Source organism: Numenius arquata, chromosome 2 (assembly GCF_964106895.1).
Source record: "Numenius arquata chromosome 2, bNumArq3.hap1.1, whole genome shotgun sequence".
NCBI classification, from domain to species: domain Eukaryota; kingdom Metazoa; phylum Chordata; class Aves; order Charadriiformes; family Scolopacidae; genus Numenius; species Numenius arquata.
Window position 1 is genome coordinate 15,713,712 of NC_133577.1, and position 26,551 is coordinate 15,740,262.

A 26,551-nucleotide genomic window follows, 5' to 3' on the forward strand; every position below is an offset into this window, starting at 1 on the left:
AGCCCACTAAGTTACCAATATTTTATCTGCTTGATATTAGACGTGACTGCAAACACAACTCTCTTGCTCTATACTAGTGCAATGATTAACTTCTGCAAGGTCAATGCAAGGGGCACGTAAAATGTCAGCAGAATGGCACAGCAGCGTTTTAAACCCATTTTGCTACACTAGAGAGAACTAAATTCTTGAACGCAAAACAAAGACAAGTAAGTCTTCTTTAAATGAGGAGGTTTAAATATGTCTGTGAGAGCCTACCAGCTCACAAGCTGAGTCACTGGCAGTATTTTCTGGAGACAGTTTGGGGTCTACTAATACGTTTTTAAAAAACAAAACAAAACATGCTCTAGATGAAATAAATAATTGTGAGGTGGAAAGTAGAAACTGGAGGACAAAAGCGGCTTTTCTCTGTTTCCACTCCCGAGTGCTCAGCAGAGGCATCTACAGCCCCCTCCTGCTCCAAGAGCGGGACGGAGGCGCCACCCCCCGGGCTGGCTGGGACCGGCCACCGCTCAGACCCCGCTGCCCACCGCGGAGGGACCGGGACACAGTGCCCGAGCTCGGTGTGGCTGGCCTGGCATTCATCTTCTCTAGCACAGAACGAGACACGCACGCTTTGCAATTCCTATCGGCCTTAAGGGCCAGAAAAAAAGTCACAGAAGTGCACTTGCATTACGCGGCAACACATTGCCCTTTGAGACCCGATTGTACCTGTTTCTGTACAAAAGTTCAGCCAGTGAAATGTGGTTGTAGTCTGGAAACCAATCTGGTTGTAGTCTGGAAACCAAAGTCTCTAAAGCAAAGCAGCTTTGCCACCCATAAGTATTTCTTACAGGATCACCCTGATGCACTTTGTTCTTCCAACTCATAACAATCATTTCCAAGAGGATTTGGGTTACACACCGCACTTTTTTCCCCTCTTGCAAATGATTCCAAGTTCTTTGTTTTAATATATTGTGGTCTACACACAAATTAACTGTGTGTATATACATTACATCTCCGTAAGCAACACAGTTAAGCGAGGTCTGACAAAAGCTAGGCTCAGGGGGACTGTCTGGATGCAATCCTTCTGCAACTTTTCTGCTTGGCCCAGCTCAAAGACCGATTCAGCAAGCCCTGAAGTTAGAAAACTCATTATTCCTCTTATGCAGATGAAGTCTGCAAGTGGTTTCATGCTCATTGCTGAGAGATACCCTGCGCAGTTCAGGCTGGAGACAACTTTACACACACCGCTACTACTTCTACTGTTAGGGCTAGGAAGCTCTAGTAGAACAAACTGCATTAGAGATTTAGTTTTTGAGCAACGGGTCTTGGACTTGGCCACTCAGAGAGGGCATGCGAGATCGGCTGGAATTATTTACCCTCCTGTTTCTCAGCTCACGCCAGGAGAGACACACCTGCCCACCTCTGCGCTAGTTCTGAATAGCAGCAGCAGCTCCAAGCTTGCTGCCCCACACGGGTGAGAGATTTATGCACTTTCACTGCCCAGACACTTCGACAGCTTTGCTAGAAATTGCTAAACTACAGGCATGGACTTCAGTTCCTAGTGTCACAAGAACCATGACAACTTTCTCCAGATCTCACAGAAGTTTGGAGTTGGGACAGTTTAACCAAGCCCTTCCTTCAAACGAACCATACAACCAACCTTGGCTTGTCCTTTACAATTGTCCACCAGAGCAAGCATTAAATCATTTTCATTGCTTCAGTATTCCTACTGTTTGCCTTCAACATGTAGTAAATGTTCATCTTCCTATTCCACAAGCACTCCTGTCTGTACACAGCTTTGGACTTTCGACAGTCAGACTTAAAAGACCGGATACGAGGCATCAGGACAAGCTCACCGTTTGACTGTATGCAGGAGATGAGCGGAGCTTCTTCTCAACCTGGTGAACAGCAGAAACTGAACCTTACCAGCACATGCTGGATCTCACCACCAGCTTTAAAGCCTCAACAAGGGCCCGCCCTGCTTGAGGAACGCTCCACGGTTTACCTCCTCACCACCTGGAGCTCCCTCAGGCTTCCTCCATAGCTTAAGCACTGCCTTCCAGAGCACCAGCCTATAGGCATGGTTGCCTCTCTGTTCTTGAAGAGCAAGAAGACCAACAAGACCGAGAACATACGCACTGCAGCACTCACCAACAAAGCCCTGTCTCAGCATCCACTCTTTGAGGAGGAACGCTCCACTAGGGTTTTTTGATCTCTCCTATATGGTATTTCACCATATCATATAGTCTTGAGTAAGGAAAGAAAAAAGGACTCCGCAGTTTCCTTCATCTTCAGGCAGACTCCACAGTAAACACAACGTGCCTCCTCTGTACTTTGAAGGTGCTTCTGGAAAGTAAGCAGCAAAGGATTCTCTTCATAACTGAAATGCCTGTTCCTCCTCTAAGAAAATGCCACTGCTTCACCCCCACTCAATCCACCTTACCTGCAGGATATCAGTATGCTGCAGTCTGACAACTAAAACCTAAATATTGGCCTTTACTCATCCAGATACCACTCAACTTGCTTAAATTAAGCTTGATATCTATAGCTAGCTACACATGATCTACAAGCTATGGTACACACTGCTCCTTTCTCCAATAATTGTCAATAGTATTAATCAACTCTATAAGTAATATTAAGTACTTAAAAGGATTTGCCTCAATAGTCTTGCAACAGGAATGTTGTGGGCTACATGATGTATTTTGCATTAATTTGAGCATTCTGAAGTGCTTAGAAAGAAACACACAAGGACAGAGGCTGGGAACATTAAGTTAATTAGGAACATGGGTTTCAAAATAAACTGATTGCCCCAGTAAATAACTACAGCAAAGATTTAGTTTTGAATTGCCACCATTGTAATTCTTTCTTCCAGAAGCTTCTGTCAGGCAAAAATCTATGTGATGCTAGTGTTTGCTCACGGAGATGCAGGCTCCCTAAGAAGAAAAGCTGAGCAGAGTTTGTGACAGAGACTTCATTCACCAGCTCTCCAGATTTACAGAGGATTCTGCAGACAATAAGAATACTGACCCTTCAGTAGGCTTTCGCTTTTTTAAAAAAAATTGAAATCAAAAGCTGCCAGACTGATTACTAATAGACCTGCTTTTCTTCATCGCTGCTGTCACACCCTCAGAAGCAAACCAAGGATATGAAGGATGATGATATAAGTTTTAAACAAGATTTCGAAGCAATCCAGACTTCAGCAGAAGCTCAAGCTGCACATCTGAGACAAGAACTAGGCCTGCAGAAAATATATCTCACGGTAGAAAAAAAAAAAAAAACAAACCCTGAAACACTTTAAATATGAAATAAGCCATGTTTGCCCAACTCTCATTCCCAACAGAGGTACCTCACCAGTTGCAGCTTTGGTTAGTGACTAAAGACTGTTCCTGTGGTGGTGGTAGCTTCTCTCCCTGCATCTGCTAATGAAAAGCACTTTTTTCTTATAAACATTTTTCCCCTTGATCTTACTTGGTATTTCAAAACAGCAGCCTAGCAGCATGGCAAAGTAAGTCTATTCCTTGTTTCCCTAAGAATCCATCCTGAACTTCGATCATACTAAGAAAGCTCAAAGAAAACTTATGTGCAAAGCACTATGTATGTCCAGTACAATCCACTCCGAAATACTTGCAACAGAATTAGAAAAACAAAAAATACAAAACACACCAACCATTTCTTGCATTTTTCAAGACCTTTTGGGCATGCTCCTTTATACCAGATGGTACCTCATTCCTGACTAAAGCATTAACTTTAACTTATTATAACTGCTTTGGGAACACAGCTACGCAGAGACAATATATATGCACATAATCGGTCTCTTAAGTTACAAGATGTTTTAAGATATACTTGAACAGCTCGTATGAAATGAGTATCACATGCTGTCAGTCAGTTCCTAGATGAACAATTCAGCCTGATGCAGCGCTGTAACCTCTTGTGCAAAGTAACACTTCAAAAGTCAGTGCATCAGTGCAATACATGAAGCTCTCACGAGAGAGATCCAGGACAAAGTAGGGCTGGCTGATGACAGCCAAGTCAGGCAGACACAGCAACACCTATTACTCCTTTCACCTATCTTTTTAATCTGTAAGAAAGCTCCATAACCTGTAATACAACAAATTACAACTGTTTTCAAATCAAGTAAGTAATTGGACCAGCTACCACTAAAAATGAGTCTCTTGAAGACAGTTGGAGAAGATTCTTCTTTTGAGTTTTATTTGCTTATAGCAACATGAAGTACATGTTTCCACTTAGGTATTTTAGTGCAACAAGGAAATCCATTACCTCAGTAAGCTTCAGTAAGGTGATCTATGTTTCTATATGCAATGGAAAAGACTATTTAAAGTGTCTCCCTTTGTTGCACAACAGTTTAAAGCTTCAAAAATCTAATTAAATACCTCTCACAGAATTAAACAAGCAGACACTTTGCTTGATTATGAAATGCTTTTGTTGGATGAGCTAAGTGTTTTCTGCGGTCGAGCAATTAATTCGTAAGCCACAGGCACTACTACAAGAGTGGTATCAGAGTAGAAGTGGTGACATTTTAGTAGTCTGTGCAAGAATTCCACTCTACTTTTTGCAAGTTGCGTATCTCGAAGATACATTCTCCCAGTTGATCACATTCCAGATGGCTTTCAAATAATCAGGTCGAACATTTTTATACTGAAGATAATAAGCATGTTCCCATACATCGATTCCTAGCAGAGGAATGAGACCTGCAAAAAAACAAAAAGGAGGATAAATTTTGTAAACCTGTGAAAACACACTTTACATGTAAAGTCTGACATTGCATCCCAAAGTTGTACCCAATTTCTCAGCATTTATCTGCAGGGAGACAAAGAGCTCTCCAGCACATAGGTGCTTATTTCAACATTTTACACAATGGTTGCTCTCCACATACACACACACAAACTGAAAGAGTTGATAAACACCTATGAATACTCTAGAACTGCCTTAAAGACACAATGAAATGAGATAAAGTCATTTTTGAAAGGTTTACATCTTTTGCACAGTTATGGAAACATTTTTGTGAAAAGTTACACCATGAAGGAATCTCTTGCCGTGCCAGTTTGCTTCCAATATTTTAAGCACGAGTTACTGTCCAATTACTTTCCTTGCCTTTGTGCTAAAATATCCTTCTCACCGAATTTTTAATGAGGATTTTTCGAGGGTGGGGTGTGAAATTATCCTAAATAATAATCCTAAACTAAACTATTGTCTAAGAGAGGACACTTTCACAATATGCCCCATCTACCTCCCCTTTGACTAGACAGGTTTTAAACCCTACTGCTCTTCACAGTTTTTAAGTCCTGCTTTACAAATGCTGTTTTAAAAATTGCAACTGTTCTTCACTTCTGCTAGTAGTGATATTCAATTTTCCAGCCATATTTATCCAGCAATTTCTTCTCAGCATTTGCCCACAAACCCCTTTTCAGATCTCAGACACTTGCTTGTAAAATCTACAGAGAGAGATGCAGAGGGGAAGGAGAAAAAGCTGACCTGTTGTTCCTTGCAAAGGGTCTTGATTTGCACAAGCTGCTATCTGTAGGCGCCCCTGCTCTTTGTTATAGCCAAGCCACCCCCAGCCTGATCCTTGAACACCAACTGATACAGCTGTCAGCTTGTCCTTGAAGTTTGCGAAGGAACCAAAGTCACGCTTGATGGCTTCCATCAGTTCTCCTTTAAAAAAAGCACAGAAAGATCACAGAAGGTCAGGTACTCAACATCTTTCAATTTCCAGGTATCACCTAGAAATAGAAGGAAAGAGGAGCAGAAGCATTTGGGCCCTGTGGGAAGGAAGTGTCTAGACAAACAGAGTAGTCGCATCATTAATTAACAGTTCTGTCCCAACCTGCTTAAGAGGGCAAGCAAGAAATTAGTGCAGTAATCAAACATGCTGTCCCTCAAAGATATATCCAGGATGTTACCAACAGGATACTCAGGCGCTTACATTCTTGTCTAAAAGGAAAGGGAATGCCACAAAGGAGGACTAGAAAAAAAGGTGAAGAGCTAATTTGCATATCTAAAGGACAACACAAAGTTGCTGTGGCTTGTCTTAGTACAAAAAAATATTTGGACATCTTTGATATCAATATAACAAACCTACACATAGTAAAAGGTATTTAACCTCTGCCCTCATATTTTAGATTTACATCTGCTTCTACAGTTAAATAGTCTATTTGATATGCATAAGGCAGCTCCATGAATAGATCCCTTCTTTACTATACAGTTAAGCTAACCTGTTCTGGGGCACAGGGAACAGAAACTAGAATTGTTTAGTGTAATAATACTTTGCCAAACTAATTCCTTTCCCCTACACCCTAGCACATTTGTAGTTTTCAGATATTTAAGTGTTTGCTCAAAATCTGAAGGTGTTTACGCTCCTCTCTAATTAGCTTTCTAATTAGCATGTGTTAAGAATACTTCATACAGTGCAATGCTGGAGAACTCTTTATTCCTTCCACCTTCAGACAGATGGTCTTGAAAATCTCGGTGATAGCTGCAAGTGCATCTTATGACAGGCTTTAGCAGGCTTCCTACAAAAGCCTCGGACCATTCAGCTGAAAGTGAAAGATGGTATTTTAGGCTTACTGCCTTTCACAGAAACTTCTTAGAAATTGGGAGACAAAAATAAAGGCTTTAAAGCATCTTTTCTGAGAATGTCACCTGAAAACAAGCTCTATCAGAAACGGACTGATATTGACAGAACTGCTTGTTGAAATTTCAGCTTCAAAGCTTTATGCTCTAGTCTTAACTAGACCATCTTCTGAGCATCTTTGTACTTCCATGGTAGAGTCAAAAGTCACAAGCAGATGTCACCTATGAATGCTGAACCAGAGTACAGAGCACCTGAACCTCACCAATTTATAGAGAGGCATATAAACCTCATTTTAAAAACCCTGAAGTTTATTACAACAGCTTTTGTGAGATCGGTATCATAGGGCTTTTACCTTTAATTGCAGGTCACTTGTAGATAATCACTACTCTATCCTCCCAAAGGAGATTTCTTCCTTTAGGCTTTAACTGCTGAACTATTCCTATTCAAATGGAAGCATAAATCCAGACACTAGGTTGGGTGGTCTGCAGCACATTTCTTGCCTTTCTGTGAACTGAGTACATAGATGGCAACTTAATCAGCCCAGCTTGATACAGCTATTTTCTCATATGAAGATGGAAAGGACAACATACAGCAGTAACCAAGTATTTTGCAGTGTACACATTATCAGCTTTAGAAATTAAAAATACTTAGCACAGGGCTAGCTTTTTATATTCCTGGCTTGCATCCAAAAAACCCTGAATTCCTCACAATTGTGATAACTTTCATATAGAAAGGCAAATTAACTCTGAAAAATAAAGAATTTTCTCTCTTCCAAAGAGAGAAAAGATTATCAGCTCTACTGGTCAATTAAAACTGATGCCATAAACCACTGTAACAAGCACTAACCTTTAGGCTCTCCTCCTCCATTAGGAGAAAGGTTCGTCCAGAAGATGGTGTGATTGATATGGCCCCCACCATTGAACTTCAGTGCAGGCTGAAGTGACACCTGAGCTGTAACATCACCTAAGGATACAGAAGATAAAAATACACTTGTAAATAAAAACATCATCCTCACCACAGCAGTCACTAAGCTGTCACTAGGCCACCATCAAGCTCCAAAATCTTCCAAGTCTTACAGGTCTATAACATGTCCATGGAAAAGAGAAGCTTTGTGACAGTTTTCCCTGTATTACATAGTCATTGGCAAACTGCGTTAAAGATTTATGTTTGACCTTTTCTTATTCTGTAATCTGCCAATATTGCAACTATCCGGCAACCTATACTACACATATAAGACCTACTGCCATTCTACAGCGGAATAAAGCAACTAGTACAGCCAGAACATTTTAAGGACCCAGCACTTGTAAATTGCTCAGTATCACCACTACAAGACAAGAACATTGTTCACCCATTAGGTCACTGATTCACAAATGAAGAATTTTTAAACTTCTTAAACATTTTACAAGCAAAGAGTTTATGCTTCAGAGAAAGTTGATTAGTAAAGTAAGCATGTAGACAAACAAAATGGTCTTCTCCCTCCTATTTCTTGATTTGTTTTGGGGTTTTTTGGTACTTGCAGGAAGAGATACTTACCCAGATCATTTCACTCCGCATTACAGAATCCTGCATCAGAAATCAAGATCAGACAGCCCTGTACTTCCTCCCTCTCCACAAAACGTCATATTCCTTAAAGAATTCACTGATGCCCTGGGCCTCTAAATGGTGTTGCACCATTTCAACACAAGTGTTTTGAAAGCTATCTTGGCTTTTAAAAGAATTGAAACATTTCATAGGTTTTTGAAGCTTTTTCCACCACTCCAATACACTCTCTAATAAGAAGTCAGTACGGGCAGTGTTTCCTCCACTTTAAGAATGAGTGGTAAAAATCTTCTGATAGCAATAAGAGTCATCTTAACACAATCGTGAAGGCAAGCCATGAAGCAGTAGCACGCTTGTTACTAAGGTTTTAATACAGGATTCCAGGTTCTCAGTATCTCGCCCTGATAGAATCATAGAATCATTTAGGTTGGAAAAGACTTTTAAGATCGTCGAGTCCAACCATAAACCTAACAATGCCAAGTCCACCATCAAACCGCATCCCTAACTGCCACATCTACAAGTCTTTTAAATACCCTTCAGAAACTACAACAGCCTTGGTAAGCTTCATATATATAAAATAGTCCCCCAAAAATACAGAATTCAATGTCTTGCTACAACGAATTACAGTAGCACTCAGTCACACGCCCATGGCTTTTTGGTTTTGCTGGAAACGATCACTGAGTAAAAAGCTTCCTTAAGATGCAGAAACTAAAGTTTTCTATAAACTTTTCTTAAGAATGTTATCCCTACACAAATTCACTTTCACATGCAATATGCTTTAATTTTTTTTTCCATTCAGAAAAATATCTGTAAGTTAAAAAACAGTCCGTGACTAACATGATCTCTGCATCTCCATTCCTACTACTACCCAGAGCAACAAAACCAGACGGGTACAGGACTGGAACAAAGCATCCAATGCAGTTAGCACAAACACTATTTGCTGAATTCAGGTATCAACTTAAGGATGAGACACATCTTGTAACCACTCAAATGCCACCTTTGGGACATTTTCCTTGAATTTTGCATGCCTTAATGACACTTTTACGTTCATCCAGAGCATACAACATATCACAAGCCAGAAATCCAAAAATAACCCAGGATGTCTTTATCACTGTTTATTCCACCATTCCTTAGAAGAATCTATTCCCCAGGACCACTAGGAACCAGAGACAGCATTTGACCATTGTCCTTAAAACACAGTAGTTGTGGTGCTGTCAGACCAGTCCTGCTGAACTTTGCACTGGAAAAGACAACGGGAAAAAAAATAACTTGCCCTTAAGTTACAACAAAAGTATCTTGGAATTTATTTGTATACAGAGTCCCTGGTGTTTTCTCCAGCTTACCACACTCCTCAACACAGCCACAGAGGACAATTCAGTAAACCAAGATGGGCAGCTTAGAGGTGCTCCAGAGACTAGTCAGCTCAGTTTCTCAGTCTACCGAGAGTCATCTGTTTCCTTGTAAGAGCAGTAACCAAAGCACCACAGCTCACGACTGTCAGAATAGAGCTGGGAAAAGTGCTGGTAGGCACAAATTTTCACTGAAAATAAGTTTCAAGTTTATATCCTTTAATTAGGCAATCTTGCACATTTTGATGAACCAATAATCAGAACCAGCTTATGCTGAACAAGTAACAGTCCTGTGCTGCACCCTATCACAGAAGCGCTTACGGACTTTCAAACGAGCTGAAAACATAGTCAAGGGAACTTGACTCAGGACAGCTTTTATTTCACGTTTCTAAGCAGATATAGATAGGTGAAGATGTTAAAGATGATCTGAAAAGAATACTTTCTATTGCTGAACAAAAACCATTGACAAGGTTGTGTTATCCAGAAGAGATATTAGATAGTGATGAGACGTGCTGCGAAACTCACAACACCGAAATGCAGCACAGAGAGATTTTTGATTGTGCTCAGTTTTTAAGCATGGAAAAAGAATGACAATACTGACAGAATGAGGTGGCAGTTCAGACTTTGCCCTTTCCTAAATCCTGTCTTAGAAGTCCTTCTAATGAGGGTCAAAACACTACACAGAGTATACACAGATTCCAATTATGGGGAAAAAAGCCAAACCAAAACACAGACACAAATATTACAAGCAAATATTTGTCTGCTTTGATGTCCATGACCATTACCAGCACAAAACAATGCCTGCAAAATCCTTAGGGAAAGATTAACCTCTACCTCTGCATATACCATTTCCAACAGCAAGCAATAAAAGCCTATCAAAGAATAGTATTTTTTTTTAAATACCTCAAAGGATCCACAACACTGCAAATGTTCCTGCTAAGGAGAAATTCTTCCTCCACTAGTGGCTGAAGCCTTGGTCATTAAACAGCATAAGTAACATCAGCAGAAGATACACTAACTTCTTTAGTTCAGGTTCCCTCCTCAATTCCATTTGCACTGATTAAGTCTCTGGAATACAACTTTCCTGCATCCACCACTGGCAGTACATTGGCAGGAGCCAATCTTGTTTGCCTGATTCTTAACTGAATCTCATTAGTTCATTAATTTAGACTGCAGAAGTTATTTTTAGGCTTACTCAGGCACTTGAAATTCTCTAAACTTTCATAGGTAACGAACATTCCCTATTCAAGCACACTTCTCAAGGGCTACAGGGTTCAAGTTTACTTAGATACTGGCAACTCTCACGTTCATCCAAGCCCAAGCAGTTAAGACACTTACACTGTGAAGACCCCTGGTGACCATAAAGAAGTGAGTCTATAAAGTAATCACTTCTAAGAGATAAATTGACACTCTTTAGAAAGATCATCATGACAGAACACAACTCTGAAAATATTCCACCTTATTAAAAAGATATACATGTTATCTCATATACTTTCATCAGTCCAACTGAAAGACTGAAAAAAGACTTGGAAGAAGCATTTAATGCGGTTCAGTGTAGCCCTGCTAGAACAACTGTAAAGTTTTCATAGAAGTTAGTATACCTTCAGATTCAATCTGAGATCTTAGCAAAAAATTCCATGATGGCTTGATATGTATTTTGTGTCTCACGCTGGCATGCAACCTACGTGACCCTTCAATCTGATCCAGTGGCACAACTAGCAGCAAAATTCAGATTTCTTCACTAGGTGTCGGATACATTAACTGCACATTTGTCTTACCTCCATGTATAGGCAACTAAGACTACTCCACAACAATTAACAGAGCATCTGGTGTGAAAACCATCAAGGTGCACAAATTTCCCTTTATGTAAGTTCGTTACTAACCTTTCATTACAAAGTATTTGTTTAGTGAAATGACTGCAGTATCCTATTGACACAGTCTTTGGTTCAAGTTACTAATGTAAATATGGCCTAAATCCCTAAAAATCAATGAATTTTCTTCTAGTTTTACAGTACTACAGAGAACATAATTCATGCTTTTTAGTTACACCTAGTTTCCAATTATCAGCACCACTGAAGCTTACAATGAAAGCTTGTTCCTAAAAGCATTTCACTTTTATTAAAAAAAAAAAAAAAAAAAAAGAAAGAAAAAAGTAAGCTAGAATTAGATAATCCAAAACTTTTAAAAGAAACTATTTCCCCTGGAACAAAAGGCTATCCATTTTTTTCTCCTGTATCATCTACATCAACTAGCTTCTATCTCATCTGTTGACTACGGATATACAGACCTTTTGCCAGTGCCTCTTTGTATTTCTCCTCTGTCACATTCAGGTTGTTCACGTAGGTGGCATGATGCTTGCTGTGGTGCAGCTGCATGATCTCTGCATTAATATGAGGTTCCAGAGCGCCATAGTCATACGGCAAGTCAGGAAGAGTGTGCTTTTGCCTAGAGACCAAGCATCCCAATGGTGCTATCAACTTGGCACTGCTTCTGGAAGAGAAAAAACAGAAAGAAGTAGTCTTAGTACTTGGGCTTCACCATTGAAGCTGACTGAAACCATAACTGTTATGATTATCTGCTTTAAGCACATGGGGTGATACGCGAGGTAAAGAAGTCACATTTCCATTTTTCAAGAGCTCAAAGCAAACACACTCTGTAGCTTAACTGCAAAGATGAATTCACGTAAAGGTCACAGATACAGGGCTTCGCAATTTAAAGCTGTCACTTCTCAAACCAAGCCCCTCAAGCCACTGCGAAGACTCCCAGGCCTTCCCATGCATGCAGGCAAGGGAACGGTGGGAGCAGGAACGGAAAGCCAGTAGTAACATGTTGACATTCAAAGCTTCACCTAATCTTTATTCATTAACAACAGCAGCAAAGGTGTCCCTGAAATGTCCTTCCCTCACTACCCATAGGGTCCCTGTACTGGGAAATAAAAAGGCTGAAAACCCCCCAGTCACCAGGTTCCCAGAACTGAACCTCTCTGGCGTTAAGGCCACCACACGTGTTTCCCTGTCCCTGTGGTGGGTACCAGAAAACCAGACGCTGCCTGATGGCTGGGCAGCCTCCATGCCCACCACAGGGAACCACCCAAGTTCTGGTTAACCTCCCCCATTTTAACACCTCGCGCTCGTCATGAGACACGACAACGAAAGGAGAACGGCTGGGCCGGCAGGAAGGTCAACTCCTGAGGCCTTTTTATGTTCCATCGGTGACCTTGGCATAAACCAGGGACAAAACACGAGCAAAACCCTCGGGGCCCTGAAGAGGGGCCGAGCGCGGCGACCCTGGCTAGCGAACATAAGAGGGATCCGGCAGCACCACGTCAGGCGACGACAGTCCCTCGGCGGAGGGCAGAACCTGGGAGGGCGCAAGGGCAAGAGGCAGCAGCGCCCCTCGCCCCGCTGCCCGGACCGGCAGCCGATCCCTGCGGCGCAACCGGCAGCAGCGCGACCACCCTCCACCCGAAATGGCGGGGAGCCGGCTGAGGGGCGAGAAGGGGGCGACCCCACCGCTTCTTCCTCCTATTCCCCGCCCGCCCGCCCCGCTTCGACCGCGAAGGGCGAGGGCAGCCCGTCCGCCGCCTCACGCCGCGGGGCTCTGACCGACATGAAGCTTCCCCAACCCCTCCGCTCCGCGGCTCTCACCTGCCCGCTGAGGCCAGGCGGCACAACATGGCGGCTATGTAGCGGCCAGGGGATACACCGACGGCGCAACCGCGGCTTTGCCCGCCCTCGGCGCCGCCCGCCCCGCCGACGGCCCCCGCCCCAGCTCCGCTGGGGCGGGGGCCGTCGGCGGGGCGGGCGGCGCCGAGGGCGGGCAGCTGAGGGGGCTGAGCTTGGCTGCCATTGAAGGTCGGTTGGTGCCGGGCCTTGCCCGCCTCAGGGGCTGAGGCTGGAGCCGCCCAAGAGCAGCTTGTACCAAGCAGAAAAACACCTGCCAGCGGCCCTTACGAATGCCTTTTTAGCTATTTTCTCTCTACAGTTTACTTTTATTTACTTTCCTCTGCTGAAACGCGAGCAGTGAAAAATAACTGCTTTTATCCACAGGTAAGATTAAAAGGTGAATTGTCCAGAAATCGACAGGAGGTTTGGAAACAAGGTTCCCCCCCCCCCGAACGCTGAAAATACATACAGCAAGGTTTAGACAGTACCTAAATTTAAAGAGGAATGTGTTGTAGTTATTGTTGATCCATAAGATGCCAACTTCTGTTAAAATGAACCAACTACACTCAAGATTATTAAATATCATAATACAGGCATCGACAGCCAGGCAAGAACATGAATATTACTGGGTTTAGCATTTATCTGTGTATTATTATACTGCAATCCACTAATGCTTTGCAGTAAGTGTTCCAGGAAAGCAAGTCAATTATATGATGCATTTTGTTATTAACTGGTTTTTTTTTTCCAAAATTAAAGCATCAAACAAACAAAACACCCCAGCCTGCTTATTCAGAAGAAGCCCTCTAAGCAGAGAAAGACCTTACCTTAAAATTACATTCCTTCAAAAAGTTAAACTAACTTCTAGTCTGAGGGTATAATTTGTATTTCTGATGATTTTTTTAAGCTCTTTAGCTTTTTTTTTTTTACTATTTAAAAATTAAGTACCACACACTCTTGAGAAAATTAAACACAGAAAAAACCCCACAGATTTAGGTAGGAAATTTTCATCACCTGAAAGCTATGCATGTTATTTCCTTTTAACTGTAGCACATTTAATAGCAAATACTCTATCTCCAAAGATATTTTATATCCTTTTAATTCCTTATACTAGGCAAAAAGATATCTACCATTTTCTTGGCATGAGTTGCTTTCATATTTCAGATTGAGATTTCAACCATGACCACAGAGTTCCCCACAAGTCTTTTAACCATCTATACTTTGTTATAATCTATTGTATTTTAAGCTTCTTACAGATATTATATTCTGCCATGTACAGGATCTGGGATGTACATACACACATGCTATGGATAATCAAGCAATACGATACTAAGACCAAATATAAGTCACCCACAACTACAGATTTAGATCACCAGGGATTTTTGTAAACTAGAAAGTAATTTGGGTGCCAGATGCTGGTACTTCTTTGTATAGATACTTCCCTTTCAGGGATTCAACTAATAACTGCTATTTTTCAAACAATGAGGGCTAAAATAAGTTTCAAAAAAACAATCAGGGATCACCAATGGAATTTACGCTTCCAGCGACAACTACAAAGTTGTTTTAATACATTTAGGTGAACCCTATGGAATAAAAACAGCTGTGATACATGGACTAGCATGTCTCTAACACAGATGACAGCAGCTAGGAAGATTTTACATCCATTTTAATTACATCCATTTGTCTTGGACAATACTACTGCAGATACTAGTTGTCATATAATGTGCCACTTAAAAATGGTATCACAGAAACCGTTCTGTAACCTAGGAATTTACTGTAACTGTAAATTTGAAATAAATTCAAGTACGTCCTAGAATTTTGGAGAAATACTGCTTTCAAAACAAGTCTCACCATTTTCACAGTGAATTGCAAAGCTATAAGCTATTTACTATTGTTTTAGTGGCTACATATGAGACAATTTTATTAGTCATCTAGTAATTACAAGATTCACAGGTAGAAAAATGTTGAAACTGGACTTAAGTCTACCCAAAAGTACACTGCCAAGTACTTTTATTTTCCCTTTGAACAGTGCTTATAAGCCAATGCTTTTTCATCTCCTTACGTATGTGCTACCATCCCTAACTAGTAGATAGAAAATAACCACCAGAAGCTCAGGTTCTAAGAAATTCCTAACTTATTGCTAGTGAACAATAAAAGTATGCTTCATTAGGGTAATTTTTTTTCATTCTCTGCAGCTGTGAAGAAGTCAGTTCCCTCAGGCAAGCATTTAAAAACAACAGGAGTTTTATCTGGTTTAAGAGCTGAATGACTAACTCCTTTAAGTTCTGTAGTTTAATTTGTGTATTTACCTGTCGGAGAGTTCTAGCTTTTTGGGGGTTTTATTAATCTTTATAAAAGCCAGGTTCCAACTTTAAGGTTTACTTTTATTAACTCTCCCCTTCCCCCTTTATCTGCCAAGAAGGATAAAACCCATAGAATAAACACTATCAGGCTGGTCTGAAATTAGTATGATAGTACACACCTGTAACTTCAGGTATTTGGCATAAGCTGTATCAGACAGGATTGACACAGGAACAAAGTCAATAAAAAAAAAACCAAGTACTATAAACACACCGCATACAAATAAGCCATGTAAGTCAACGCAGAACAATAAGGGAATTACATTATTAAAAGTTTTTATTTAGGTTTGGTCAGTACAGGGAAGATAATATTGGAGTCACAGAGCAATATGCATGAACAGGATACAACAGTTCTTAAAAACTGAGTAACTATGCACACAATTCATAAACATTCGGTCACCTAAGGAGAAAATGCACAGATGTATGGTGGGAAAAACTGTAATTAACACTGAAACTACTACAGGACTCCTTCAGCAAGTCCATCTTTTAGTGATAAAACTACTGTACTGGGCAAACTTAGCAGTCATAAACCCACAGCTATTATGACAAATCTTGAAGGTGGTGTAAGTATAACAGTATGAGTAAGAATGCCCTTACACAGCACAGGTTCTAGATATACACAGATTTGTACAGATATCATTTATGTTATACTTTATGGAAATAATTTCCATTTCAACTTCACATTAACTCATATAAAAATAACTTGAACTACACAAACGTCCTTTTAGCAACATTCAACGAAATTAACTGTTAAAATTTTCAAAGTGGCAGAGGTATTGAAGCAAAAAGAAACCCACAAAAAGGCAAAATTGTGACAAGTATGCACTAATTTCAACAGCTTCTGGACAGTATCCTCTCCCAATTTAAATGACACTGTATAAAAATGTTGCAGAAAAATGTTACAAAACTGAACCCTGCACATTTACACTGGAGTCCAAACCATTCTGGACATGACGAGAACCCACAGTTCTGTTACCTTTCATGCTCACTGTTTTCTCCTCTTGAGGATCATGATTGGAGTCTGTGTCATTTGAGTGGTGCGTGAGAGAGTTTTCACTGCCAGTGGGAGAGTCTACACTTTCATACCCAGTACTGAGTTGGTTTATGTAGCTACCACCTCCTCTACCAGTTCTATCTTCAGAGTGGTTGGACAGCTTATTACCATTCCCTGGAGAAGCCGGGAAGTCATCTTCCGTGCCGCTACCCTCCCTATAAAATCCAGGCCCAGACGTCCGCTGATGGGAGGAGCTACCATTGCTTGGTCCATTTGCCAGGCGGCTGCAGTCTTTGCCCACGGCCTCTCCCTGGTCTGTGGGCTCAGAAGACGGAGTCCTGCTGGTACCTGGGTTGGAGGCCTGGGACTGCTGCTGCTGGTACTGCGCCAACTGCTGGCGAGTCTCCTTCAACTGCTGCTGGAGAACTAGAATGGTACTCTGCATACCCTCTACCTCCTCATCAAGCTGGATGATGAAGTCATTCAATTCTATGTAAAGAAAACACATTTGTTGCAAATACTTAATAGCCCATATATAGCTTGAATCTCAAGACACACACACATAAAAAAGTAAAATCCTGTAACTCAACACTTTACGCTGAAAGTTTTCAACAGACTATTTTTCAGCCATCAGGTACGCACTGGGTTTGATACTCTGCCTCTGAAGGAGGAAATGCTTAACTATCACCTACATACTTTTTATACTGCTACTCAGAATATGAGAGAAGAAATTAGTTTCTGGCCAAAAAAAAGATGATACTGGGTGAACAGCTCAACTCCAACAATTAGTATTTGGCAAGGAGATCTTTGTGTATCTGCTTTTCTTCAAGTATAAAACCTTAGCAGAAATACTGTTAAAGTGACCATGAACAACATCTGTGTATAATAGAACTGAATAATTACAAAAGCCTATTCAGTGACAAAAGGATTTTAGTCACATTTCAAGAAAGTTTCAGTTCTTACTGTTTTTAGTCCTTTAAATCCTCCATAACTGGACACTAAAAAAAAAGATGACTTTCTTACCAACAAAACCGCTAACTAATTCCACAGGGCGTTTTAGTAGTTGTGTACCAAGAAAAAGGACTTTACAATCAGGACTACATTTTGGAGCAAAAGACATTTGACCTGAAAACAGTAAAAGAAAGACTGACTCCCTTAGTCTTCAATTGAACTGCACTATTGATATGGTGGAGCAAATACAATGCAAACTGCTTATTATTGTAAAAAGTCATAAAATTCAAGTGTTTCTTGCCATGGAAAAAAAATCATTAGGAAAACTGCTATTGCAGAATTATAGGGAAGAAGCAGTAAGAAGCTAAGAACGCATCTCAGTTCTGGAGCTTACTTTACTACACTGAATTCAAGAGCAGAAGTTTTTAAAGAATGTCCATGCCTGCTTCGATTATGAACTTGATAAATTTAAAAGTGCACTATCTAAATAGTATTTAAGAAGGAAAAGGGTAACTATTCCAACAACATGTCATTACAGAAAGAATCAGTCACCTTAAGAATTGTAGTTATTATGTATTACTTTATACTGCTACTTTCTCAAAAATATGATCCTATGGGGGATGGAGGAGGAGAACTATCCTTAAAAATACATGGTATGTTACACTTAGATCTTACAGAATTCAGTTGTAAACCTAAAACATATCCAGGTTTATGCGATGTCTAAAATAGCTCATGTCCTAAGACTTACTCTAACAATCAGATAAGCTACTCTAACATTTTACCAAAAAAACACTAGTTCTACACAGAACTCTCAACTGAAGATTTTTTGAATTTGCATTTTCCCCTCCATTTAAATTATGCAAGAGGTCAGAGTTTATATGTAATTTCAATTTAGGTTTACCATGGTGTAAATTTGGACTGTGAACACAATAATGAGATATTTTAGTTCATCTGGGTTCTCAGCAAAAAATATATTTTTTTTTCTTAGGCATTCTTAAAAAGTTGTTGATTTTCTAAAAAGTTTCAAAATGAGTCAGAGTTAACAAGCATTCTGTTCTCAGTGCATGCTTAGCTTCATGCGACATTAACAGCTTTCATCTTACCAATTCACCAGTAACGTGTACAGTCTAAACATTCCCTACCAAATAGCAAGACCTACAATATGAAGTCTGGCAATTTCAAATTGAAACACCGCATTACTGGAGCTGCAAATCCCACCAGTCCCCCAAAGTAAGTCTGTAATCATTTTATTATGTTTATTTTTTTAAAATTAAGGTTACCGTGAAGACTTACAGTTGTCATATTTTACTTAATCCTTTGTTCTGGCAAAGATGGTTTTACAGTATGTGTATCATCAGAAAATTAAACTAGCAGAAGTGCAAGGCAACTTCCATTTTCTTAAAAAAATCCCTTACCATCCTGACTGCTTTTAAGTTCCTCACTATATTTCTTCTGTAAAGCCAACTCTGCCTCAAGTTGTGCAATACGTCCTTGGGACAGCTGCCTTCCAAGCTCTTGATTCTCCTGGATAAGCATTCGACACTTCGCCATTAACTTTTTGCCTGTTTGGCTGCAAAGGAAAGAGCCATCTATCACAAAATGAATATAAAACCTTCAGTAATCTTCCTCAATCACAATTACAGACAAAAAGGAGATGCAATTTCTGCATGTCACAATTCAAGGAACATTATGCCTCAACATAATTGTCATAGCAGAAAGTCTCCCTATAGTTACCACGTGCTGTTCCAATGCCAGTTGATCTTCTGTCGCTGTCCCATAAAGTGGAAGGCAAGTTTTATTACTGCAAATACGAATAAGCATATTGTTCTTTTTTTGACATCAACATCTGGATTATCAGTATGCACAGTCTTGCATGTGCTAATTCTCAATGGAGTTAAATATTTGATTAAAGATGTGCCTTGTAATTCAAAAGATCAAGTACTGCATAAAAATTACACATGTAAACTGAATTATACACAAAAAACTTCTTCATGTATTGTACTAGCAAAATTTAATAACTAAATTTGGGTGAAGAGAAAAACTTGATTGGGGGAAAATATTAAATCCCATGTTCTTTTTTTATAGTGACATCCATTTTTCTTTAAGAGGCTTAGACATTCTTTTGAATGCTGCCCAGGTACTCGTTTAAAAAAAAATAAATGTCTGTTTTTCAATTCAATTAATATATTTGAGTTATATACACGGTCTGTTTCATGATTTCTATGGTCAGCTTTCACTAAGTACATCTTGCATGGTGAGAAGTGAAACGTAGTTAAAAATTGGCAGGAAATGAAGGAAGAAGTGTATTATTAATCTACTTCCTTTAGAATGACAGATTTTAGATCATGAGTAATGATCATGGGGATGTCCAGTTTTTGAAAGAAACGGGAAAGAGGCAGGAAAAAAATTATTTTGAACTGACCAGATTTTCTTTACTAAATGGGTAACATCACACATCTTTAATCTTCACGATAAAAATTGCATTGTAAAGCATTATAGGAAGTAGTATGCAAATTAATATATAGGCAATACAGCTGACTCCATAAAAAGAGAAAAATGAAAGTCCTTTAAGACTCTTGGTCTGCCAAATCAGGGTAGCAACCACAAACAGTTTTCCTTTTAACAGGCTCAGCAACATAGTGAAGCTGTCCTCTTTGCTACAGAAGTGTAAGCTCTGCCAAAAAAAAAAAAAAAAAAAACACCCACCCAAACTTGAACAGGTTTATTTTGAATTAAATGGCAGGACTTGCATTACTTTTCAAGACCAATAGGGTCATTTAGTTTTTTTGTTTGTTTGCTTTTAAACAAGTGACAAAGACTGAAAGAAATTCTGAGGATTAAAAAAGTAGAACAGGAAATTTCTGCTACAATTCACAGCCACGGTTCTCTCCTGCAACCAAAATACCCAACCAAAAGAATTTAAAGTAATAATTTCCTTATCAACTACCTTTTAAGCATTCAAGTCTAAGACAACTTAAGTTCTGCCAGCTCTGCCCCATTTAACATTTTCCGACTGACTCCCAAATCTTTCAGATGGGCTGCTCCAGAAGGAATCTGGCTGTGTAAAGTCCTGGAAGCCTGAAACTGCTAAAGGCAGCAACCTGTTTTCTTTCTTGATGTGATGTCCAATGCCAGGTCCTTGAAGCTTAAATTGTGCTGACCTAATACAGTCCAAGTCGCACACTTAAGATGCAAGTTTCCTTAGAGATGTTCATTCTGTGTAAACCAGGACCGCTTTGGAGATAACCAATGTGACATATCCCAAAAGTTATTAGGCAGACATGCAATGATTTTTAGCCATTTGCAAGTTTCTGTTACTGTATTCATCATCACTACAAGTTGAAGAAGTTCACAGTGCTTAAGTCGTTTAATGCTTTTCTCTTCACAAAACAATGTCAACTGTAGAATAAGCAAGTACCAGTTACCTTGGAATTGGGACAATTTTAGAATCCCATTAATTTCTTCATGTTAACTCCTGCCAAAATGTAAAGTATTTATTACCTGTATAGAAATTTGCATAGTTACCTATAATGCTATTTCTTCCCATAAAATTTTTTCCAGATGTTCTGAACTAGTACGGCACCAAATAACCTCCCCGTGCAATTTACAAAAAAGACAACACATGCAAGAATTTAAAATCCAGCAATTATTAAAATAACTCCTAGTAGCTGTAAAACTAAGTTTGGTATTGTTTTCACAAATCCTCTTGAACATACATGCAACAAAACCTGTAAGAATGTAAGTGGTTAAACTTCAGAAGACTAATGTTTGTTGTACTAGGCTTACTGCAAGTGACATTTCTACTAATTTTTAATCCAAGTGTATACTCTATGTTTTAATGATGGTTGAAATGGCTCAGCATAGCCATTCCTTTGATTACATGTCCTTTCATTTCTCCCTCCAGACATTGGCAATCATTATGCTGTACAGCCTTACCCATGGTTAAGGCCCATAACTCATACCACTTAGGGCTGCAGTTAACATGTTACCCTAAGAACACCAGTTAGGGATTGGAATAGTAGCATCATCTCTTTCAAAAACTAGGTCCGATGCCATGAAATAAGAGTAGTTGCATACAAGGATGGACAATTAAAGCAATTAAAAGGAGGGAGGGAGGGTAGACAGAATGCAAAGTGAATGAAAAATCCTATAACTATTTCACAAGTCACTATTTCTTTACCTTTCCAGAAATAAAATCAGTATCATCTTAAGGCAGTTAATGAAGACAGCCTCAATTATTTACCAGGAAATAAGTCAAATTTTCTGTATCCCAGCTACTGCGTAGATGAATTATGCACATTCAGACCACTGACTTGAAATTTTTATGATGCATATTAGGGTATGTTGTAGCTACAGAAATAACATTTTCTTCTGATACTTTTGCTTGAAAGAAAGTGGTAAGTTAACTTGTCTCTCCTCAGTTGTACACACACATTTAGAGCCTGATGACTTAAGAAAACAATGAACCTGTATCTAAATGTATTCAGTAATTTTTTGAACTCCAAGTTAAACAAACAATCTGCACGGCATGCCTCTATCTGCACATTATAGTGAGCTTTACAAATGGCTTGGTAACATGTTAACAATTTATTAATGCAAGTCTTACCTCTGTTTTGATGCTAGATCATTAAAATCTTAGATACTGCTATAGCAAAATCATCCCAGATGTATCTCTTTTAAAAAGGTAAAGTTTTTCTGTAGGTTTTCTTTTGCTGTTAAGTCATTACTCATGCAAAGAAAATAAACCTGCATAAGTACACTACTCTTCAATCCCATCTTAATCATACGAAGCACAAACAGTTAAGATACTTCCAAGTTAAAAAATACGTAATGCCGTCTTAATAAAAGTCATCGAAACAGTTAGAACACATCACCTTCTATGACAGCTGGACGTCTTTTTTTAATTTAAAACTGAATTTTCTATGATCAGACTGAGTCATAAAATGTTGCCCAACTGTTTTGAAAATCAAAACCTCAGATTACTGAATAGAACTCAAATTGCTAAGAAAAAAAAATAAACACACAAATGCTATACCAAATCTGCATTTCGCTTTACACACCTCAGACATGCCACTCCCAACTGTCCCAGATCGCTACTCTTACAAGTAACTTGGGACAACAGAACAGAGGCATCAATAGAGTAGCAAGGGCTCCTTCACTGATTCCACCAAGGAAAGTGTATGCATTTAAGTTTTTTTGGTTTGTTAAAATACTGACTTTGTTTTCAGAGAACGAGACAATGCAGAAATAACAACCTGTTCAAGTTCTCGTTCATCCCAGGAGCTTCACAATACAACAGTATAACCAGTAGTGTTCCTTGAGCTATATATTACAACTATTTCAAGGCACATTTTATATAGAAGTGCAATACAAAAAAACCAGGTGTACAAAGGAATAAAAACACCCCACCAACACTGAAGACAGTTGCCATTGTGTGCCTTCTGAATTAAGCACTTGAGATCAGTTCTTAGTATAGAAGATCGGAAAATTCTCATTTCTGCATGAAAACATGCAGTGAAATACTTATCACAACCAGTTTTTCTTATACATGCTAGTTGTGATCAAATATATATTGCTTCCAACAATTTTAAACCTGCAATTAGATAGAACGTACATTTTCGTACAGTCCTAGTTTTGAGGCGTCCACAGTATTACCAACCATCCAGAAAACAGTTCGTTATTTAGCAACATTGACTTAAGGCTCCGTCAAGTGCTAGAGAGCCCAAAGGCTAAACAGTCAAATGTGTAGACTATCACTGTTGTGATATCAAATAGCACTCTCGTGGCTATTCAAAACTGGTTAGCAAGTAAACTCTTTAACACAAAATTCACCTCATCGAGTTTTGACCCAGCAGTTCAGTGAACAAGCAGGAAGTCCACAGTCTTATTGGCAAAACTGACTTACAGTGTCTCTAAGTCACTAGGCTCAAGGTTAAGAGCGAAGCATATTCCACTTCTACATTTTACGGGAATTTTACATGTTCAATTCATGATTTATAATCTCTAGGTTCTCTCTCCTCCAAACTGTCTGTAGACACAGTGTGCCACAGACTTAAGACTTCTGTTTCTCCCTCTATTTTCTTCAAATAGAACAATTTTGCAAATGTCTACGTGTTCTAGAAAAGATTTTTTTTCGAAGATGGCCATTTCTTCAGAATAGTCCGACGCCGTCAGGCCTCTGAAGCAAAGGGGGAGAAAAAAGCTGAAACACAAGGTTCATCTGATAAGTTTTACATTAAGCATTACAAGCTGGACAGTATAAGAATGTGGCTTTTGCCTCAAAACGTCTGAGTCTTGGTGTGGAAACGAGTACTTGGCTGTCCCACCATAGCATTCTCGTAGTGGGACTGTCAGGGAAGTCTTGACTGGGGAGTATTTGTTTTGTTTACCTATCAGGCGTAAATTTCCAGGCACTCAGTTCATTTTGGGCTTGTTCCAGTTTGTCTTTAGTCTGTTCCAGTTCACCTTTCATTTTTAGGAAAAACAAGTTGATGGCTGGGTCCACCATTGTTGATCGCAGTTGGGCAACACTAGGCTGCTGGACTTGCTTGAGGTACTGAATCTGATTCTGCATAAAATAAGAAAAAAGACTGTTATTCACACAACATTATACAAGATTTTGAAGTCATTTAGACACAAATAAAAATAGTTATTCCAAAGATAACAGCAAGGAACCTTGCCTTCTTTCAACAGTGTAACCTGAAAAAGGCAGGATACAAATCACTTTTGCCCACCTGCACCCTATCAATGTGCATATTCACCCAATCCCCCATCCCACCACTTGCCAAGCTTACACTTTCAAGGCCGATTTTTTCCTTTTTTTTCCTCTCTTTGCTTCAAATTGTTTTCTACATGTCAGTTGACATTTGCCAGAGCAATGACCAGAGCACTAGAATGCTCCCTTTCTTTTATATCTACCGGTAGTCTTTTGGGGAAAAAAGAATAGAAATGTATATAAAGAATTATCTGCTCAAAACAGATAGCTAATTTCCATGTAGCTTCAGTGAAAGTTATTATGGAACGTTACAGCTAATATTCACGAGTACTATTTTTAAAGACTAATTTACAAACTTCTAATGTTTTTTTGCAAATGTTTCAAATTTGCATATTTATTTTTTAAACAATAATTTAGAAGTATTAACATCAATTAAACAGATTTTGGTTGGATTTGATTCTCTTGCAATAACCACAACCCAGAAAATTTTATAATTTATAACCCAGAAGACTTACAATACAGTCAAAATTTCAGAAGTATTAACTGTGAGACTATTTCTTTCAAATACAGCATTCAGCAAAACTTGTATGTATTTAAATAGGATTAACTTTTTTGAAGGTTTCTTACATTTTAATCCCATCACAACAATCTTAAAGCGTACTAAAGAGTACGTGTTTAGCTAAGCACTAAAATCACATCAGCCTACACAGAGTGTTCATTCGTAAGTTAAATTTACTACACTCCCTGTATTACACATTTCTTCATCAGCAAGAGGCGAACAAAATGACCTGAGATTAAAAAGAAACACTAATTGAAAGTTGTGGGGTCTGCCTCCTGTTGCATACACAATCTCGCAACCAGAGCAACAGAGTTCCAATGATGAACAGTACAATGCATCATCAGTGAAACAGAGGGAGAGTCTCCATCACCAGTAAAACAGAGGGAGAGTCTCCCTCCCCACTTTGCTTTACTGGGGACAAGCAGCAGAGTCAAAATCACTGTCGGTTTAACCATCTTCCTGTATATACAGTTACTCTTACAGGGTCTTTACACAGCAATGGTGAAGAGAAAGTAGAAGTACAAACACTCTTTTTGCCTTAAAAATGTGCAGTAGTGACCTCAGCCACCTCTTGATTGAGGACAACATGTTTTAATTTATATGTTAAGTAACAACAATGCTTGGATTTTATTTCAAGTTATTTTGAAGGTATTGAAATAACTGAAATATTTCCATTGACACCACATTAATTTGATATTATCAAAATAAAAATATTTAGCTACTCTGAAAAAAATGAAATACCCATCATACTTTAAGTTTTAAACAGACAAACTTTTATGTGTCCAAAAGGGAATAAAGCACTCCATAAAAATATTTTAAAGAAATAAAGCACTCCAGAACCCATCTACAAACATTACTTAGAAACAGGAAGTCCAAATTTCATCCCTTTCTTGGACAGCATTTTACCCCCCACAGGTCCTTTGCCTCACTGAATGCAGAAAATATTGCTCCCTGAATAAAGATTATTTATTTCTATCGATTTATCTTTTCTATCCACTAAATTTTCTGTTGCTTGCACTACTGGAAGTATTTCGACAACCTGTCAATTCTTTGCAAGGGCTAGCAGTAGTAGAGGGTGAAACAGCTAGTTTAACAGATGTCTGCACACATACAGACACTCCAGCTGGCAACATATTCCAAGAATAATTATGCTACAGCAACACGGTTCCCAACCTATTTTTAGACAGGCATCGTTGAGGAAAAAAAACCAAACATGTTCCTAGTCTTACCTAGACCCAGTTCCCTCCCTCTTCTACTCCCAGCCTAAGAACTGTAACAGATTCCTTGAATCAGCAGGGCAAAGAATTGCTGCCACCTGCTCCTCACTCATGGCAGAAACACACTAAAACACTCAAAAGGACCCAGCTGATTTTGCCCAATGTCAGTTATTTAAGAGTCTCACTTGGGTCTAGGCCAAGCAGAGAGCACTTGCACAGGCTCCACGTAACACCTCAACAGTAGCACAGGAAGAATTTACTCAAGCTGAACAACCCTTGCTCATTCCCTCCCCAAACCATTTATTCCTCCATTTTTTCCAACTCAAATTCTCCATCCCTCCACAAGTGCTTTCCGCAGTTGTAACTCCAGAGTTCGCACCTGTCAGGCTTTTCACCCACCCAGACCCAGCAACCTCCCCTCAATGTGACCCACCCCAAAACAAGCCCACACCACTTAACCCTTCTGCCTACTTTTCCTTACTCCATTCATCTTCCTACTTAGCCTCCAAGCCACTCCAAGCCTCCCAATTCTTGCTCCCTCCAACCACCCTCTGGTACTCTGGTCTCTCCTCCCATTGATACTCCAGATGGTAAGGGGTCGGAAACGTAAGAGTTTGCCTGCAATCAGGGC

At 39.5% G+C, this 26,551-nt stretch overlaps 2 protein-coding genes across 6 annotated transcripts in view; both read right to left on the reverse strand.

Moving 5' to 3' along the window:
- Nucleotides 1-3,217: 3,217 nt before the first annotated feature.
- SOD2 (superoxide dismutase 2) lies at nt 3,218-13,231 on the reverse strand. 2 transcript variants are annotated; one of them, XM_074144205.1, is made up of 5 exons: nt 13,110-13,231; nt 11,750-11,952; nt 7,421-7,537; nt 5,476-5,655; nt 3,218-4,691 (listed from the first exon to the last, which is right to left on the reverse strand). In XM_074144205.1, the coding sequence occupies exons 1-5, from the start codon at nt 13,136-13,138 to the stop codon at nt 4,546-4,548; spliced, it is 675 nt and encodes a 224-aa protein (XP_074000306.1). In that variant the 5' UTR covers nt 13,139-13,231; the 3' UTR covers nt 3,218-4,545. The 2 variants fall into 2 exon arrangements, with proteins under 2 accessions (XP_074000306.1, XP_074000307.1); XM_074144206.1 differs by lacking the exons at nt 7,421-7,537; nt 13,110-13,231 and having other exon boundaries at nt 11,750-11,906.
- A 2,514-nt stretch (nt 13,232-15,745) lies between these two features.
- WTAP (WT1 associated protein) overlaps nt 15,746-26,551 on the reverse strand; it is a 28,426-nt gene continuing 17,620 nt past the window's right edge. For 2 of the 4 annotated variants that reach the window (XM_074144208.1, XM_074144207.1), the window contains exons 6-8: nt 23,819-23,997; nt 18,845-18,999; nt 15,746-16,967 (exon numbers count right to left, since the gene is read on the reverse strand). In XM_074144208.1, the coding sequence (XP_074000309.1) occupies nt 16,384-16,967; nt 18,845-18,999; nt 23,819-23,997 (918 nt within the window). In that variant the 3' untranslated portion in view covers nt 15,746-16,383. Of the gene's footprint in view, nt 16,968-18,844; nt 19,000-22,312; nt 23,608-23,818; nt 23,998-26,551 lie in introns of those variants that run through there. The other 2 variants (XR_012463197.1, XM_074144209.1) reach the window with 2 other exon arrangements.

Coding starts and splice junctions, on each gene's coding strand:
- SOD2 (XM_074144205.1), bottom strand. CDS start 13,138: ATGTTGTGCCGCCTGGCCTCAGCGGGCAG. Junction 11,953..13,109: donor CGCCTGGCCTCAGCGGGCAG/GTGAGAGCCGCG, acceptor TTTCTCTTCCAG/AAGCAGTGCCAAGTTGATAG. Junction 7,538..11,749: donor CAAAGAGGCACTGGCAAAAG/GTCTGTATATCC, acceptor CTGTATCCTTAG/GTGATGTTACAGCTCAGGTG.